This window comes from Eucyclogobius newberryi, unplaced genomic scaffold (assembly GCF_026437365.1).
Source record: "Eucyclogobius newberryi isolate DKJ021-1_F unplaced genomic scaffold, fEucNew1.0.hap1 SCAF_20, whole genome shotgun sequence".
Taxonomy (NCBI): domain Eukaryota; kingdom Metazoa; phylum Chordata; class Actinopteri; order Gobiiformes; family Gobiidae; genus Eucyclogobius; species Eucyclogobius newberryi.
The window spans coordinates 6,698,362-6,715,661 of NW_027315835.1; the positions used below are offsets into that span (position 1 = coordinate 6,698,362).

The 17,300-nt window shown below is 46.1% G+C and overlaps 1 protein-coding gene across 1 annotated transcript in view; it reads right to left on the minus strand.

The window, feature by feature from the left end:
• Nucleotides 1-17,300, minus strand: part of cpxm2 (carboxypeptidase X (M14 family), member 2) — a 45,933-nt gene that overhangs the window by 27,038 nt on the left and 1,595 nt on the right. Inside the window, 3 exon segments of the mRNA XM_072456816.1 lie at nucleotides 3,250-3,389; nucleotides 6,332-6,441; nucleotides 14,631-14,717. Coding sequence (XP_072312917.1) covers nucleotides 3,250-3,389; nucleotides 6,332-6,441; nucleotides 14,631-14,717 — 337 coding nt within the window.

Consider the following 17,300-nt stretch of genomic DNA (forward strand, 5'->3'; position numbering starts at 1 on the left):
AATAAATAAAATAAATAAAATAAATAAAATAAATACAATTAAATAAATTGAATAAATTGAATAAATTGAATAAATTAAATCGCCCCAAGCTGGGGCAAGACAAAAGACGGTGGAAATAAAATGCAATAAACAGAAAGGTTAAGGCACACTAGGTCAATGATATAAGTCCCATTTTCTCCAATTAATGTCAAATGTTAAAGTCAGATGCCCTGCCGTCCTCCTTCACCCATAAACACCCAGTTAATCTGTGTCGTGGTTGGATAAATATGATATTGTAACTGCCCGGTAATTATCATTATTTTTTGTATTTGTGAGTTTTGCGTTAGGGTAAAGGAACGTTTACACCTCTGCATTTGACCCATCTCCACCTCCAGCTCCACCTCCAGCTCCAGCTCCACCTCCAGCTCCACCTCCATCTCCAGCTCCACCTCCAGCTCCACCTCCAGCTCCAGCTCCACCTCCAGCTCCACCTCCATCTCCAGCTCCACCTCCAGCTCCAGCTCCACCTCCACCTCCAGCTCCACCTCCAGCTCCACCTCCAGCTCCAGCTCCACCTCCAGCTCCACCTCCATCTCCAGCTCCACCTCCAGCTCCACCTCCAGCTCCACCTCCAGCTCCACTTCCACCTCCAGCTCCACCTCCAGCTCCACCTCCAGCTCCACCTCCACCTCCACCTCCAGCTCCACCTCCAGCTCCACTTCCACCTCCAGCTCCACCTCCAGCTCCACCTCCAGCTCCACCTCCACCTCCACCTCCAGCTCCACCTCCAGCTCCACTTCCACCTCCAGCTCCACCTCCAGCTCCACCTCCACCTCCAGCTCCACTTCCACCTCCAGCTCCACCTCCAGCTCCACCTCCACCTCCAGCTCCATCTGCAGCTCTGGGTCTAGTCTTGGTCTGGACTTTAGCTTTGGCCCACAGCGCGATGGGACAAACCAAATCTAGGTCAATATGGATGTATAAATAGGTTTAATCTCCAGTGTTTGATGTGTCAGTCTCACGCTGTTTGTCCATCTGTCCCTGTGACCAGAGGGCGCCGGGTTCAGACTCCCCAGGAGAGGGCGCTGCGGGTGTAACTGACCACAATACGCCGCGGTGGGAAAAGAGGAGGAGGGCGATCATGGAAGTGATAAAAGAACCGAGAGACCGTTTAAAAGTGTTCATATTCTGCTTTAATTAGCATTTGGACGTGTTATTTGTCATATTTCTTTGTTTTTTCCCATTTACTGACTTATATCTACAACACAAAATGGATCTGCGCCATTGGAATAAATACAAAATGTGACTGCTTTACTAGAGCCATGCGTTGGCTGTGAACATCATTTGACGCGATAAAAAAATTAAAATACTAAAGGCTTTACCAACAATGTTCTCCGAAATCGCCAAGGATCAAACATGGACTAACCTGGAACCAGATTCAAACCAGAGCAGCCAGGTATAAACCAGGACTAACATACAATTAACTGGACAAGATCAGACTGTCTGGAGGGCTGGTTCTGGCCCGCAGGCCGTACGTTGACGAGGCCGTGAGTTAGTTAATCGGATTAATGAATGTTTTTGATGAGGGCGACAAAGTTACAAAATGACTAAAGTCACTCCTTCACACCAGGGCAGAGGGGGCGTGTCCTATAAAACATCCATAAGGACCTTGAGTGCGCCACCTACACTGGAAAAATGCCCATCTAAAATAAGATAGTAAGTAAAATAAAATCTAGAAATAAGTGGTATTTCTCTTGTTTTGAGTATATTTTGATTACTTTAAAGAAAGAGTGCCAGTGGAACAAACATAAAATATTTAAAAACCATGACTAAACCAGGTCTAAACCAGATCTAAACCAGGACTAAACCAGGACTAAACCAGATCTAAACCAGATCTAAACCAGGACTAAACCAGGACTAAACCAGATCTAAACCAGGACTAAACCAGGACTAAACCAGGTCTAAACCAGATCTAAACCAGGACTAAACCAGGACTAAACCAGGTCTAAACCAGATCTAAACCAGGACTAAACCAGGACTAAACCAGATCTAAACCAGATCTAAACCAGGTCCAAACCAGGACTAAACCAGATCTAAACCAGATCTAAACCAGGTCCAAACCAGGACTAAACCAGATCTAAACCAGGTCTAAACCAGGACTAAACCAGGTCTAAACCAGATCTAAACCAGGACTAAACCAGGTCTAAACCAGGACTAAACCAGGTCTAAACCAGATCTAAACCAGGACTAAACCAGGACTAAACCAGGTCTAAACAAGGACTAAACCAGGTCTAAACCAGATCTAAACCAGGACTAAACCAGGTCTAAACCAGGACTAAACAAGGTCCAAACCAGATCTAAACCAGGTCTAAACCAGCTCTAAACCAGGTCCAAACCAGGACTAAACCAGATCTAAACCAGATCTAAACCAGATCTAAACCAGGTCCAAACCAGGACTAAACCAGGTCTAAACCTGGTCTAAACCAGGACTAAACCAGGTCTAAACCAGATCTAAACCAGGACTAAACCAGGTCTAAACAAGGACTAAACCAGGTCTGAACCAGGTCTAAACCAGGACTAAACCAGGTCTAAACCAGATCTAAACCAGGACTAAACCAGGTCTAAACCAGGACTAAACCAGGTCTAAACCAGGACTAAACCAGGTCCAAACCAGATCTAAACCAGGTCTAAACCAGGTCTAAACAAGGACTAAACCAGGTCTGAACCAGGTCTAAACCAGGACTAAACCAGGTCTAAACCAGATCTAAACCAGGACTAAACCAGGTCTAAACCAGGACTAAACCAGGTCTAAACCAGGACTAAACCAGGTCTAAACCAGATCTAAACCAGGTCTAAACCAGATCTAAACCAGGACTAAACAAGGACAAAACCAGGTCTAAACCAGATCTAAACCAGGACTAAACCAGGTCTAAACCAGGACTAAACCAGGTCCAAACCAGATCTAAACCAGGTCTAAACCAGTTCTAAACCAGATCTAAACCAGGACTAAACCAGGTCTAAACCATATCTAAACCAGATCTAAACCAGGACTAAACCAGGTCTGAACCAGGACTAAAACACTGTTATTACACTAATAAAGGTCTAAATTATGGCTCAAAGAGATTTGAAAGCGGACAACACAATTGTTTTACTAGTTCTAAACAAGGACAAACTTGTGTGGACTAAACTGACCAGCAGAGGGCCCCCCGGTACCACCTGAAGGAGCCCGCGGCCCACACTTTGAGGACCCCCGCCGTGGCTGATACTCACGCCCAGAGCGAGCTGCGTCCCTGGGTGACGACCCCGGTGAAGCGCGTGAGTCTCCGGGCGTCGACCTCGAGCCACTGCAGCGGGTCGTCTCGTCCCGCGCACCAGGCCCCGTCGTGCAGGTCGTCCTCTAGCAGACCGCCCTGAGGCACAGGGACGAGTCAGATGCCCTGCCGTCCTCCACCATCAGGTCCTGTTCATATGAGTCTGAGGGTCTACACTGGTGTTATAAAGGCTGGGGAGATTGATACTGTTGCTGTGGTCATTGTGTGTGTAAGAGCAGCACAATTATCATTGAAATTTTTTTTTTAATAATAGTTTAATTTAGTTTTTTTTTAATGATGTCTTATTTTATTCATCCTTAATTCTTATTTTCAAACATACAACATTATGTTTTCTCTATTTTAATTTAATCTAATTTATAATCATTATAATTTTAAAGGCGGTATGGACGACGTGCGTTTGTTTATTAGCGCATCGCATCGCTCGTCTCCCGTAGATTTCTGTCCACTTCTGCGTCAGCTCGAACTGTCTTTCTCCGTCTTCATTTTGCCTCGTACACTGAGGGAACTATATTATGATAGATCCATGCGCTTAGGCACGCGGAAACGTGAGAAGGAACCGCACGCGGCTGCAGGTGAGCGATAGGTGCGTTTTATGATTGATACGTGGCAGGACAAATGATTTATCCACGCCACGAGGAAATATGATAAAAAATTTGCTGAAAAAAATTGTCTATTCCACCTTTAAACAAAACCTTTGAATTTTAAAAAATATTATATTATTTTTTTGTTGTTTTTTTGTATTTAATGCAGAATTGTCTGTGTCGATACAAAAAGTACAATTAACAGTATTTTAGGCAAGAAACTACAGGCAAAACGAAATTATCTAATTTTCCATTTCTTCCCAGTCTGTGGAGCACATCGTGTAAACTTGACTTCTGATCCATAAACGAGGGCGGCAGCAGAGCCACCTCAAAGCTCACATCCCCAGAGGGCTGCGCTGACCCGCATTAGTCCTGGAGTGCGCCTCGGGGTTCAGCGCCTCAGGGTTCAGCGCCTCGGGGTTCAGCGCCTCGGGGTTCAGCGCCTCAGGGTTCAGCGCCTCAGGGTTCAGCACCTCGGGGTTCAGCGCCTCGGGGTTCAGCGCCTCAGGGTTCAGCACCTCAGGGTTCAGCGCCTCGGGGTTCAGCACCTCGGGGTTCAGCGCCTCAGGGTTCAGCGCCTCGGGGTTCAGCGCCTCGGGGTTCAGCGCCTCAGGGTTCAGCGCCTCAGGGTTCAGCGCCTCAGGGTTCAGCGCCTCGGGGTTCAGCGCCTCGGGGTTCAGCGCCTCAGGGTTCAGCACCTCAGGGTTCAGCGCCTCGGGGTTCAGCACCTCGGGGTTCAGCGCCTCAGGGTTCAGCACCTCAGGGTTCAGCGCCTCGGGGTTCAGCACCTCGGGGTTCAGCGCCTCAGGGTTCAGCGCCTCAGGGTTCAGCGCCTCGGGGTTCAGCGCCTCGGGGTTCAGCGCCTCAGGGTTCAGCGCCTCAGGGTTCAGCGCCTCAGGGTTCAGCGCCTCAGGGTTCAGCGCCTCGGGGTTCAGCGCCTCGGGGTTCAGCGCCTCAGGGTTCAGCACCTCAGGGTTCAGCGCCTCGGGGTTCAGCGCCTCGGGGTTCAGCGCCTCGGGGTTCAGCGCCTCGGGGTTCAGCGCCTCAGGGTTCAGCACCTCGGGGTTCAGCGCCTCAGGGTTCAGCGCCTCGGGGTTCAGCGCCTCAGGGTTCAGCACCTCAGGGTTCAGCGCCTCGGGGTTCAGCACCTCGGGGTTCAGCGCCTCAGGGTTCAGCACCTCAGGGTTCAGCACCTCAGGGTTCAGCACCTCAGGGTTCAGCGCCTCGGGGTTCAGCACCTCGGGGTTCAGCGCCTCAGGGTTCAGCGCCTCAGGGTTCAGCGCCTCGGGGTTCAGCGCCTCAGGGTTCAGCACCTCAGGGTTCAGCACCTCAGGGTTCAGCACCTCCGGGTTCAGCGCCTCAGGGTTCAGCACCTCAGGGTTCAGCACCTCAGGGTTCAGCACCTCGGGGTTCAGCGCCTCAGGGTTCAGCCCCTCAGGGTTCAGCGCCTCAGGGTTCAGCACCTCGGGGTTCAGCACCTCGGGGTTCTGGACTGGGTTTAGTCTCAGTTTAGTCTGAGCAGACTGGTCAATTAACTCTAGGCCCAAGTTAACCCTAAGATCAGGGCCAGATATTGTACATTGTGAGTTAAACTGCCGCTTTATTTATCACAGTGCTCCTGTGCGTTGCCGTTGTGTGACATCCTCCTGACGTTCCTCGATCACGGTGGCCTCGCTCCTGTCGAGTTGACGCCTGAAGCCCGTTCTCGACACGAGGGGCTCGACACGAGGGGCTCGACATGAGAGTCCAACTAATGGAAAACGTCAGCCTGAGCTTAAATGCAATTCCAAAGTGTGGCAGGAGAAAGACGAGAATAACCGCGACGCTGGAGGTTCGTTTGTCCGTTGTCAGGAGCCGTCAAATGTAACAACACCAGCACCACCAGGAACACCTTTTTACTCCTTTAAATGTAAGGAAAACACTGTAGTACAAGTTTTATGTGTACAAATGGCCAAAAATGCACATATTTAGGGGATTTGGGATCAAATCTTGTGTTGTAGCCAAAATAAAAAAGCTGTGTGTATTTTTGTCGATTTATCGCTTTAATTTTAATTATTTTCTTATATATATTTTTAGGTTTATAATGGAAGTCAGTATTTTAATAAACTATGTAGAATTTCATGAAAATGTGTGTCAACATTCAAAAGTATTTTTGTCTTAGTCACAAATTATTTTATTAAGATTAGAAAGATTTATTTGCAGCACATTTGGAGTGTGTTATCTGCTTTTTTTTAAAGTTAAACCTGCCTTTTATTCTCACACGCTTATTTTTGCACGAGATCCTAATCATTTTGATCGTAATTAAGACGTTTCTGAGTCCATTTGTTGAGGAAATGACTGGGCGAGTTGAAGTGTCCTTTATCTCCCCCTGTCATTTGGGCAAATGACAGGGCCGACACTCACTTGGGATGCGGGGGGGGGGGCGTCCGGCACACTCACCTGGATGTTGAGTCGTCCGCGGTGCGCTCCCAAACCGTAGCGTCGCGTGGAGGAAGCGTGAAGCTGGAAGTCGTCGATCTTCAGAGTCTCCAAACCCATCGGAGGACACTCTGATGAGACACTTTATTATAACTACAGGTTTAATAGTCCTGCTTTAGTCCTGCTTTAGTCCTGCTTTAGTCCTGCTTTAGTCCTGCTTTAGTCCTGCTTTAGTCCTGGTTTAATCCTGCTTTAGCCCTGCTTTAGTCCTGCTTTAGTCCCGCTTTAGTCCCTCTTTAGTCCCGCTTTAGTCCCTCTTTAGTCCCGCTTTAGTCCCTCTTTAGTCCCGCTTTAGTCCTTCTTTAGTCCTGCTTTAGTCCCTCTTTAGTCCCGCTTTAGTCCCTCTTTAGTCCCGCTTTAGTCCCGCTTTAGTCCTTCTTTAGTCCTGCTTTAGTCCTGCTTTAGTCCTGCTTTAGTCCTGCTTTAGTCCTGCTTTAGTCCTGGTTTAATCCTGCTTTAGCCCTGCTTTAGTCCTGCTTTAGTCCCGCTTTAGTCCCTCTTTAGTCCCGCTTTAGTCCCTCTTTAGTCCCGCTTTAGTCCCTCTTTAGTCCCGCTTTAGTCCCTCTTTAGTCCTGATTTAGTCCCTCTTTAGTCCCGCTTTAGTCCCGCTTTAGTCCTTCTTTAGTCCCGCTTTAGTCCCGCTTTAGTCCCGCTTTAGTCCTTCTTTAGTCCCGCTTTAGTCCCGCTTTAGTCCCGCTTTAGTCCCGCTTTAGTCCTGTTTTAGTCCCGCTTTAGTCCCGCTTTAGTCCTTCTTTAGTCCCGCTTTAGTCCCGCTTTAGTCCTTCTTTAGTCCCGCTTTAGTCCCGCTTTAGTCCTGTTTTAGTCCCGCTTTAGTCCCGCTTTAGTCCTTCTTTAGTCCCTCTTTAGTCCCGCTTTAGTCCCGCTTTAGTCCCGCTTTAGTCCTTCTTTAGTCCCGCTTTAGTCCTGCTTTAGTCCTTCGTTAGTCCTGCTTTAGTCCTTCTTTAGTCCCGCTTTAGTCCCGCTTTAGTCCCGCTTTAGTCCCGCTTTAGACCTGCTTTAGTCCTGCTTTAGTCCTGCTTTAGTCCCTCTTTAGTCCTGCTTTAGTCCTTCTTTAGTCCCGCTTTAGTCCCGCTTTAGTCCCGTTTTAGTCCCGCTTTAGTCCAGCTTTAGTTCCGCTTTAGTCCCGCTTTAGTCCAGCTTTAGTCCTGCTTTAGTCCCGCTTTAGTCCCGCTTTAGTCCCGCTTTAGACCCGCTTTAGTCCTGCTTTAGTCCTGCTTTAGTCCCTCTTTAGTCCCGCTTTAGTCCCTCTTTAGTCCCGCTTTAGTCCCTCTTTAGTCCCGCTTTAGTCCCGCTTTAGTCCTTCTTTAGTCCCGCTTTAGTCCTGCTTTAGTCCTGCTTTAGTCCTGTTTTAGTCCCGCTTTAGTCCCGCTTTAGTCCTTCTTTAGTCCCGCTTTAGTTCCGCTTTAGTCCTTCTTTAGTCCCGCTTTAGTCCCGCTTTAGTCCCGCTTTAGTCCTGTTTTAGTCCCGCTTTAGTCCCGCTTTAGTCCTTTTTTAGTCCCTCTTTAGTCCTTCTTTAGTCCCTCTTTAGTCCCGCTTTAGTCCCGCTTTAGTCCCGCTTTAGTCCCGCTTTAGTCCTGCTTTAGTCCTTCTTTAGTCCCGCTTTAGTCCTGCTTTAGTCCCTCTTTAGTCCCGCTTTAGTCCCGCTTTAGTCCCGCTTTAGTCCCGCTTTAGTCCAGCTTTAGTCCTGCTTTAGACCTGCTTTAGTCCTGCTTTAGTCCTGCTTTAGTCCCTCTTTAGTCCCGCTTTAGTCCCTCTTTAGTCCCGCTTTAGTCCCTCTTTAGTCCTGCTTTAGTCCCTCTTTAGTCCTGCTTTAGTCCCTCTTTAGTCCCGCTTTAGTCCCTCTTTAGCCCCGCTTTAGTCCGGCTGCTTTAGTCCTTCTTTAGTCCCGCTTTAGTCCTTCTTTAGTCCCGCTTTAGTCCCGCTTTAGTCCTTCTTTAGTCCCGCTTTAGTCCTTCTTTAGTCCCTCTTTAGTCCCGCTTTAGTCTCGCTTTAGTCCCGCTTTAGTCCCGCTTTAGTCCTGCTTTAGTCCTTCTTTAGTCCTGCTTTAGTCCTTCTTTAGTCCCGCTTTAGTCCTGCTTTAGTCCCGCTTTAGTCCCGCTTTAGTCCTTCTTTAGTCCTGCTTTAGTCCTTCTTTAGTCCCGCTTTAGTCCCTCTTTAGTCCCTCTTTAGTCCCGCTTTAGTCCCTCTTTAGTCCCGCTTTAGTCCTGCTTTAGTCCTGTTTTAGTCCTGTTTTAGTCCTGCTTTAGTCCTGCTTTAGTCCCGCTTTAGTCCTGCTTTAGTCTCTGTTCTAAATGGCCTGCAGTGGTTGGACACGTCACACTCTTGATTAATGACCTCAGTTCGGCTGAAACGTTTTATCACTTAAAAACCCGTCAGTCTCAGAACAGGAGAAAAAACCTTCATCAAAACTGGACTCCAGCTCTTTTTTTATATTTATCCTATTTAAGAACAAATAATCCATATGAAGCTTGTTGCGTCTGTTCTCTGACAATGGAGTGAAAGAAGTGTCAAGGACGGGCTAAAGCGACATCACTTTAGCCTTGTCTTTGTCCTTTTACGGCCGTAAACAACAGCATTATGAATCGATTCGTAAACGAGTCGTGAGTCACCGCCCTGTTGGCAACTTCTAAGACGGAAATGCGTTCATGCTAAGGACAAACGGGCGCAAAAAAACACGAGTACACGAGGAGAAACCAAAAAGCCACTGCACAAACCACTTTGGCATCACAGAAGACACTGGAGTTCAGGTTTGCAGTGGGCTGTGTAAAAAGCAGACTTAAACAAGAAGCAAACCTCGCGCTTAATTTAACGCTTCGGTTGATGAATAAAACATGAGAAGACCTCGTTTAATTAATGTTTCGAAATATCCACATGGAAACAACATCTGGAATAAAGACACAATATTATGCAGTGTTCGGCTTCTTCTTAAACTACTTTAAAAACACTGAAAAACCTCATGAATTACAAAGTGCTGTTTGGGGGCAGCGTTGTTGCCGTTTCCTCGTGAAAAAAACCCTTGCAGTGTTTTGTTTCGTTGGCACACGTTTGAGATGAGCGTGTCTCGGATGCAAATGCGGTTCAAAGTATTTACCAGAATTACCTCGGAGGAATCTAGCGTGACTTTAGATCAGCGCAACAAGAGGCGACGTGTCAAATTAACATCTTTTAATCGCTTGTTTCTCTCCTGATGCGTCAATCTTCATCCAACGCTTTCCTCGGCGTCTTCCGCTCGCACGCAAACGACTTTACGTCCTTTTTCTGTCTATAAGTCTCCTCTTTGCAGACCTCTGTACGTTCTCACTTTGCATGTTCTTCCTGAGCGTGTCACAGTGAGACCTCTGTACGTTCTCACTTTGCATGTTCTTCCTGAGCGTGTCAAAGTGAGACCTCTGTACGTTCTCACTTTGCATGTTCTTCCTGAGCGTGTCAAAGTGAGACCTCTGTACGTTCTCACTTTGCATGTTCTTCCTGAGCGTGTCAAAGTGAGACCTCTGTACGTTCTCACTTTGCATGTTCTTCCTGAGCGTGTCAAAGTGAGACCTCTGTACGTTCTCACTTTGCATGTTCTTCCTGTGCGTGTCACAGTGAGACCTCTGTACGTTCTCACTTTGCATGTTTTTCCTGAGCGTGACACAGTGAGACCTCTGTACGTTCTCACTTTGGAGGTTCTTCCTGTGCGTGTCACAGTGAGACCTCTGTACGTTCTCACTTTGCATGTTCTTCCTGAGCGTGTCACAGTGAGACCTCTGTACGTTCTCACTTTGCATGTTCTTCCTGTGCGTGTCACAGTGAGACATCTGTACGTTCTCACTTTGCATGTTTTCCTGAGCGTGTCACAGTGATACCTCTGTACATTCTCACTTTGGAGGTTCTTCCTGAGCGTGTCACAGTGAGACCTCTGTACGTTCTCACTTTGCATGTTCTTCCTGAGCGTGTCACAGTGAGACCTCTGTACATTCTCACTTTGCATGTTCTTCCTGTGCGTGTCACAGTGAGACCTCTGTACATTCTCACTTTGCATGTTTTTCCTGAGCGTGTCACAGTGAGACCTCTGTACGTTCTCACTTTGCATGTTTTTCCTGAGCGTGTCACAGTGAGACCTCTGTACGTTCTCACTTTGCATGTTCTTCCTGTGCGTGTCACAGTGAGACCTCTGTACATTCTCACTTTGCATGTTTTTCCTGAGCGTGTCACAGTGAGACCTCTGTACATTCTCACTTTGCATGTTTTTCCTGAGCGTGACACAGTGAGACCTCTGTACGTTCTCACTTTGGAGGTTCTTCCTGTGCGTGTCACAGTGAGACCTCTGTACGTTCTCACTTTGCATGTTCTTCCTGAGCGTGTCACAGTGAGACCTCTGTACGTTCTCACTTTGCATGTTCTTCCTGTGCGTGTCACAGTGAGACATCTGTACGTTCTCACTTTGCATGTTTTCCTGAGCGTGTCACAGTGATACCTCTGTACATTCTCACTTTGGAGGTTCTTCCTGAGCGTGTCACAGTGAGACCTCTGTACGTTCTCACTTTGCATGTTCTTCCTGAGCGTGTCACAGTGAGACCTCTGTACATTCTCACTTTGCATGTTCTTCCTGTGCGTGTCACAGTGAGACCTCTGTACATTCTCACTTTGCATGTTTTTCCTGAGCGTGTCACAGTGAGACCTCTGTACGTTCTCACTTTGCATGTTTTTCCTGAGCGTGTCACAGTGAGACCTCTGTACATTCTCACTTTGCATGTTCTTCCTGTGCGTGTTTCCTCAGGTTTAGCTCATAAAACAACAAGAGGACACAGAGGGGTGGGGTACAGTGTCCGGTCAGGAGGACACTGGTCAGAGGAGGACACTGGTCAGAGGAGGTCACTGGTCAGGAGGGCACTGGTCAGAGGAGGACACTGGTCAGGAGGACACCGGTCAGGAGGATATGGGTCAGGAGGACACCGGTCAGGAGGATATGGGTCAGGAGGACACCGGTCAGGAGGACACCGGTCAGGAGGATATGGGTCAGGAGGACACCGGTCAGGAGGACACCAGTCAGGAGGATATCGGTCAGGAGGACAGCAGTCAGGAGGACACTGGTCAGGAGGACATTGGTCAAGAGGACACTGGTCAGGAGGACACCGGTCAGGAAGTCAGGAGGACCCTGGTTAAGAGGACACCGGTTAGGAGGACACTGGTTAGGAAGTCAGGAGGACAGTGTTCAGGAGGACACTGGTCAGAGGAGGACACTGGTCAGGAGGACACTGGTCAGGTGGACAGCGGTCAGGAGGACACTGGTCAGGAGGACACTGGTCAGGAAGTCAGGAGGACACTGGTCAGGAGGACTGCGGTCAGGAGGACAGCGGTCAGGAGGACACTGGTCAGGAGGACACTGGTCAGGAGGACATTGGTCAAGAGGACACCAGTCAGGAGGACACCGGTCAGGAGGACACCGGTCAGGAAGTCAGGAGGACACTGGTCAGGGGGACACTGGTCAGGAGGTCAGGAGGACACTGGTCAGGAAGTCAGGAGGACACTGGTCAGGGGGACACTGGTCAGGAGGTCAGGAGGACACTGGTCAGGAAGTCAGGAGGACACTGGTCAGGGGGACACTGGTCAGGAGGTCAGGAGGACACCGGTCAGGAGGACAGAGGGTTGTCCTCCTGAAGCTTTCACTCAGAGACACATGGGTCACATTTCCTCCTTGAACAGAAAGTATTTTCACTGCGTCCAATCCTGCGCCAAGAGGACTTTGTTGTGGTTTGGATGAACTCTGGGACTCACAGGGACAGTTCTGTCCTCTGGGATTCCAACCATCAACTCTGATTTAGTGTCTGTGCGTTTGCTCAAAGGACCCGAGACAGATGAGGCGAGTGCAGACAAAGGGACTCGTCTTCTGCGAGTTCAAACCACGACGAAGCTGACACAGAGGACACAAAGGTCACGTGGGTGCAGTTCCTCAGTCGTCCAGCAGGAGTCCATTCCAAGAACAAGTGACGACTGCAAGTTATTCCAGCTCTTACAGATGGTTGTGTCATTTTTATTTTCCATTTGAGGTCACGGGGTCAAACACATGTTCTCAACGTTAAAACTGGACGATGAGAATATGTTCAGAGACAAAATGCGCAGAATTTGGACGTTTAAAAGACAAATATTCTGCATAATTTATCTCTATATTGGCCTTTGCGTTGGCGTCTCATGATTTAGAACTTACAATAGAGTAAATATTTTCAAAGCGTATATATATATTCAAAACCACACAGGATTTGGTGTTAGCACTCCATCTACTGGCAGTAGAGGGAATTACCATGAGGAAATAAAGAAAAGCTAGCTTACCCGACAGAGCAATTGTAAGGAATGTGATTTGAGGTTGAAATACTCGAGGTTTGTAAAGATTTATGAACTGAAAATGTGTACTTGTAGTAGTGAGTACAAGTAGATATAGTGTTAACAGTAGTAATAGTAGCAGTATTGGTAGTAGAAGCGGTAGTAGATATAAAAACCTTTTTTGTTTAGTTCTAAAACATGAATATCCAAAGTAAAGGCCAAGTTTAAGGGCCAATAACAATATAAATACTGCGTAATATTTGTCTTCAAACACTCCCCTAGGAACAAAAGTACGAGACCAAAGTAACAGGTTTGTTTGCACATTCCGTAAAGACTGTGTAGTAGTAGTAGTAATAGTAGTAGTAGTAGTAGTAGTAGTAGTAATAGCAGTAGTAGTAGTAGTGGTAGTAGTAGTGGTAGTAGTAGTTGTAGTAATAGTAGTAATAGCAATAGTAGTAGTAGTAGTAATAGCAGTAGTAGTAGTAGTAGTGGTAGTAGTAGTTGTAGTAATAGTAGTAGTAGTAATAGTAAAAGCAGTAGCAGTAATAGTAGTAGCAGTAATAGTAGTAGCAGCAGCAGAATTACTATATTTTCTGTATTTTCTAGTTCAACAGATGTTTTCCCTTTGCTCTCGTGACGTCGTGAAGAGTTTGTGAATTTAAATACGTCCGAGTTATTTGTTTCCAAACCTGTGCCAGCCTTGCGTTCCCGTTTTCCGACCCGCGTCCAACTTTCTGTCCGAACGTTCATAGAGAGTGAAGTATAACCGGCGGCGCCCGTGTCCGACTCAGCGGGGAACTCTGCATCCACACACGACCTCGCGCAAACCTTTTCACGCTCAGAGTTTTACAGTTTCCGGAGAAGATTCTGCCAATCTCTTTTCAAAACTGATACTCCAGAATTCTCCTGCGAGGACGGGTCAACTGCAGAGGACAAATATCCCTACGGGGACAGTAAAGTGCCCTACCTTAAAGCGCTTGCACCCAATGTGTTTAATGTGCGCACTGTGGCGGACTAGCTAGTTCACTGTGTCTCAAGGCTAATGCTAACTTTTATTAAAACGCAAGAGCTAAAATAAACAGACGATTAATATTTTAAGTCAGACTACGGAATTATTTTACCCGTAGCTACGTTAGATAAGTCTTCTTTTGTGGCGTTATAGTAGTTAGCATAGCGATACAAACACGACCTTTAAAAACACAGAGGTCCTCCTAACCCTGTTTTTTTTTTTATTCCGACTTAGTTTGGTGGTGTAAAACCGGTGGTAAATGTTAATCACATTTTTACGTCCGTTAAATTGCAGGTTGTGAAGAAATGTTGAAAAATAAGAGTTTAAAATGACAGGAAGTGGAGATGAATCCCTCTGTGATGTCATCAGTGTGCATGGTTGGACTAAATAAAGGTATTTTATGTTATTATTGTGTGTCAGATCAGAACTGTTGTGTCATTAATGTGGAGTTTGGCTCTTGTTTACAGCCTGGTTGCTATGGTAACAGCTGTGGAATCACCTCTGTGTCACATTTGTGCTCACGTCCAACCAGGAAGTACTATTATAAACTTTACACAAACGGCCAAAAGATTTAACTGGACAGGAAGTAGTGCCGCTAACAGTGAGCTAGCCGGGCACAGAGCTAACAAAGTAAAACTTGGTCAAATATGGTGTAAAAACAGCTCTTTGCGTCGTATTGAGATCGCTGTGTTCTGTCTGACGTAATTACGAGTGTTTTATTGGTGGTGGAACCAGGAAGTAACGCTAATGTGCTTGATGTAGTTAGCGGTGACGGCAAAAACCTTCATTCGGGCATCCGAAAGTTGTGACCGGCGCAAGAATACGTTTGGAAACTGTTTACAATGAACTGTTCCTGTTTTTCCACATTTTTAAGATGGTAAAAATCATGTTCTGGACAAAACCAGGACTAGAAAACGATAAAAGTCTCACCTTCAGACACGGTTTTGAACTGCTCTCCATCGGAAACACTGTTGGAGCTCTTCTTTGGTTTCTCCGTTTTGTTTTTGGACGTCTTCACTGTAAAATACAAAAGCACCATTACGTACAGTCTTTCTTAAAGGGGATATATCATGCTTTTTTCTGTTACTTATTAGTAAACTATGTCTTTTGCAATAACATAAATAAATCATAATTTAACTTTTTTTTTAATTGTAAACTGCAATTTTGATCTAAAACGGCTTATGAAACTGATGAAACTGATAAGCCCCGCCCCTTCATAGAGACATTTTACCAAAACAGGCAGTACATTTTCAACTGAAGTGTTTTTATAGTTGAAAAATTGCTATTTATGAAATTTTTTAAGCCTTCATGTGTGATTCGGAGTCTTTACTCTCGATCGCGACTAAGCGCAGGAATGTGGGCGGAGCCAGGGGGTAGGTGAGCGCTCAAGCTTGCAAACAAAGCAAACCAAAATGAACGTCTGAACAGGATTACGGTGGCGGAGCTGTTTTACGTAACGCGGTTAAAGCTCATAAACTTTGCACAATACGCCTCCTTTAAAGTAAACGTAAAGAACAGATTTAGAACAGATTTACGGCAGAAACACATATTTAACGCCGTCTCGACTCTTTCGCTTAAACCCTCGGATCGGACGGCGGCGGCTCCCCGGATTCGCCGTCCTTTCTTCCGTTAATCGAAGCCACATTCTTGACATAGCATTCACATCTGAAAGTGTTTATCTGTTTCTCTTCCAGGGACGGACCAAATCCTCCGCGATCCTGTTCTCCGCTCGGGGGCCGGCGCTTTCCCCGCCAGCGATCCGGGGCCAGAGATAAGGAAATATGTGGAGGAATATATACGTCCACATGTAGGTCAATGCTTATGAATGACGGCGGAAACGCTGCCGAGTCCCTATCTCGCAATGGTAAGACAAAAAAACAAAGGTCATCTAATTCAGGAGTAAATCACTAAATCACTGCTACATGGGAATAATGGATTAGAAATAAGTATAATCCACTAAAATAATAATATTTATCTACACTTCAGTTGATTTTAGTTGATAAAACACGGATTCAACTTAATTTCTATTGTTAAAAATCCAACTTCCAATTTTCTTTTAACAAAACTCACAATTATTAGTTCATTTAACATGAGTCGAAGCATAAACATCATTCAACGCTTCGCAGACGAGTTTAGTGATAGTTTAAAAGAAATATTTGTCTTAACACAATAAAATCTGCAAAGACAAAACACAGACTCTTTAATTTAGTTATTGTCCTTTGAATAACATGCATTTTGGTTATTATTCAATTAACTCATCTGTAGTTTTAGTTTAATTTAGGGTTTGCAAACAAATTACATGCAAATGCAGTAGTAAAAGCAGTAGTAGTAGTAGTTGCAGTGGTAGTAGCAGTATTGTTGGTGTTTTGTGTGTGATATTTGCTCAGCAGGTACAGTTCTTCTGTTGAAACACGTGGAGTGGATTCTTGGAACATGAGCTCACAGACAGCTGCAGCTCATTTACATATTCTCAAATCTGACCTGCTCTCACCTTCAGAAAGAGAGCCAAAACATTATGACCACAAGCACAAGGATCGGCCAAAACATTATGACCACAAGCACAAAGATTGGCCAAAACATTATGACCACACGCATAAGGATCGACCAAAACATTATGACCACAAGCATAAGGATCGACCAAAACATTATGACCACACGCCCAAGGATCGGCCAAAACATTATGACCACACGCATAAGGATCGACCAAAACATTATGACCACACGCATTAGGATCGACCAAAACATTATGACCACAAGCACAAGGATCGGCCAAAACATTATGACCACACGCACAAGGATCAGCCAAAACATTATGACCACACGCACAAGGATCGGCCAAAACATTATGACCAGGGGCACAAGGATCGGCCAAAACATTATGACCACACGCCCAAGGATCGACCAAAACATTATGACCAGGGGCACAAGGATCGACCAAAACATTATGACCACACGCCCAAGGATCGACCAAAACATTATGACCACACGCACAAGGATCGGCCAAAACATTATGACCACACGCACAAGGATCGGCCAAAAAATTATGACCACAAGCACAAGGATCGACCAAAACATTATGACCAGGGGCACAAGGATCGACCAAAACATTATGACCACACGCCCAAGGATCGACCAAAACATTATGACCACACGCACAAGGATCGGCCAAAAAATTATGACCACACGCATTAGGATCGACCAAAACATTATGACCAGGGGCACAAGGATCGGCCAAAACATTATGACCACACGCACAAGGATCAGCCAATCCAGGTCTAAACCAGAAATAAACCAAGTCTAATCATCGGTATTGACAGAGTTATCGAAAAGTATTGGTACAAATGCAAAAATATAGATATTTTCAAAGTTGAACTAATTAAGTAGAGCTCCCCCTGCAGCTCCCTTGTGAAAATACATTGTTAGAACAGACACAAAATCGTATCATAATCAGTCAGAATAATCACACGTAAAAGCATTTTACGTTGCCTAATACAAAAAGAGCCAGGGTTTCTCAGGAGAGTTTGTTTTCAGGTCAAGGTTAGTTTTTCCGAAAACACATATTTAACCATCACTGTGACTTACAAACACCTTTAATAAGTT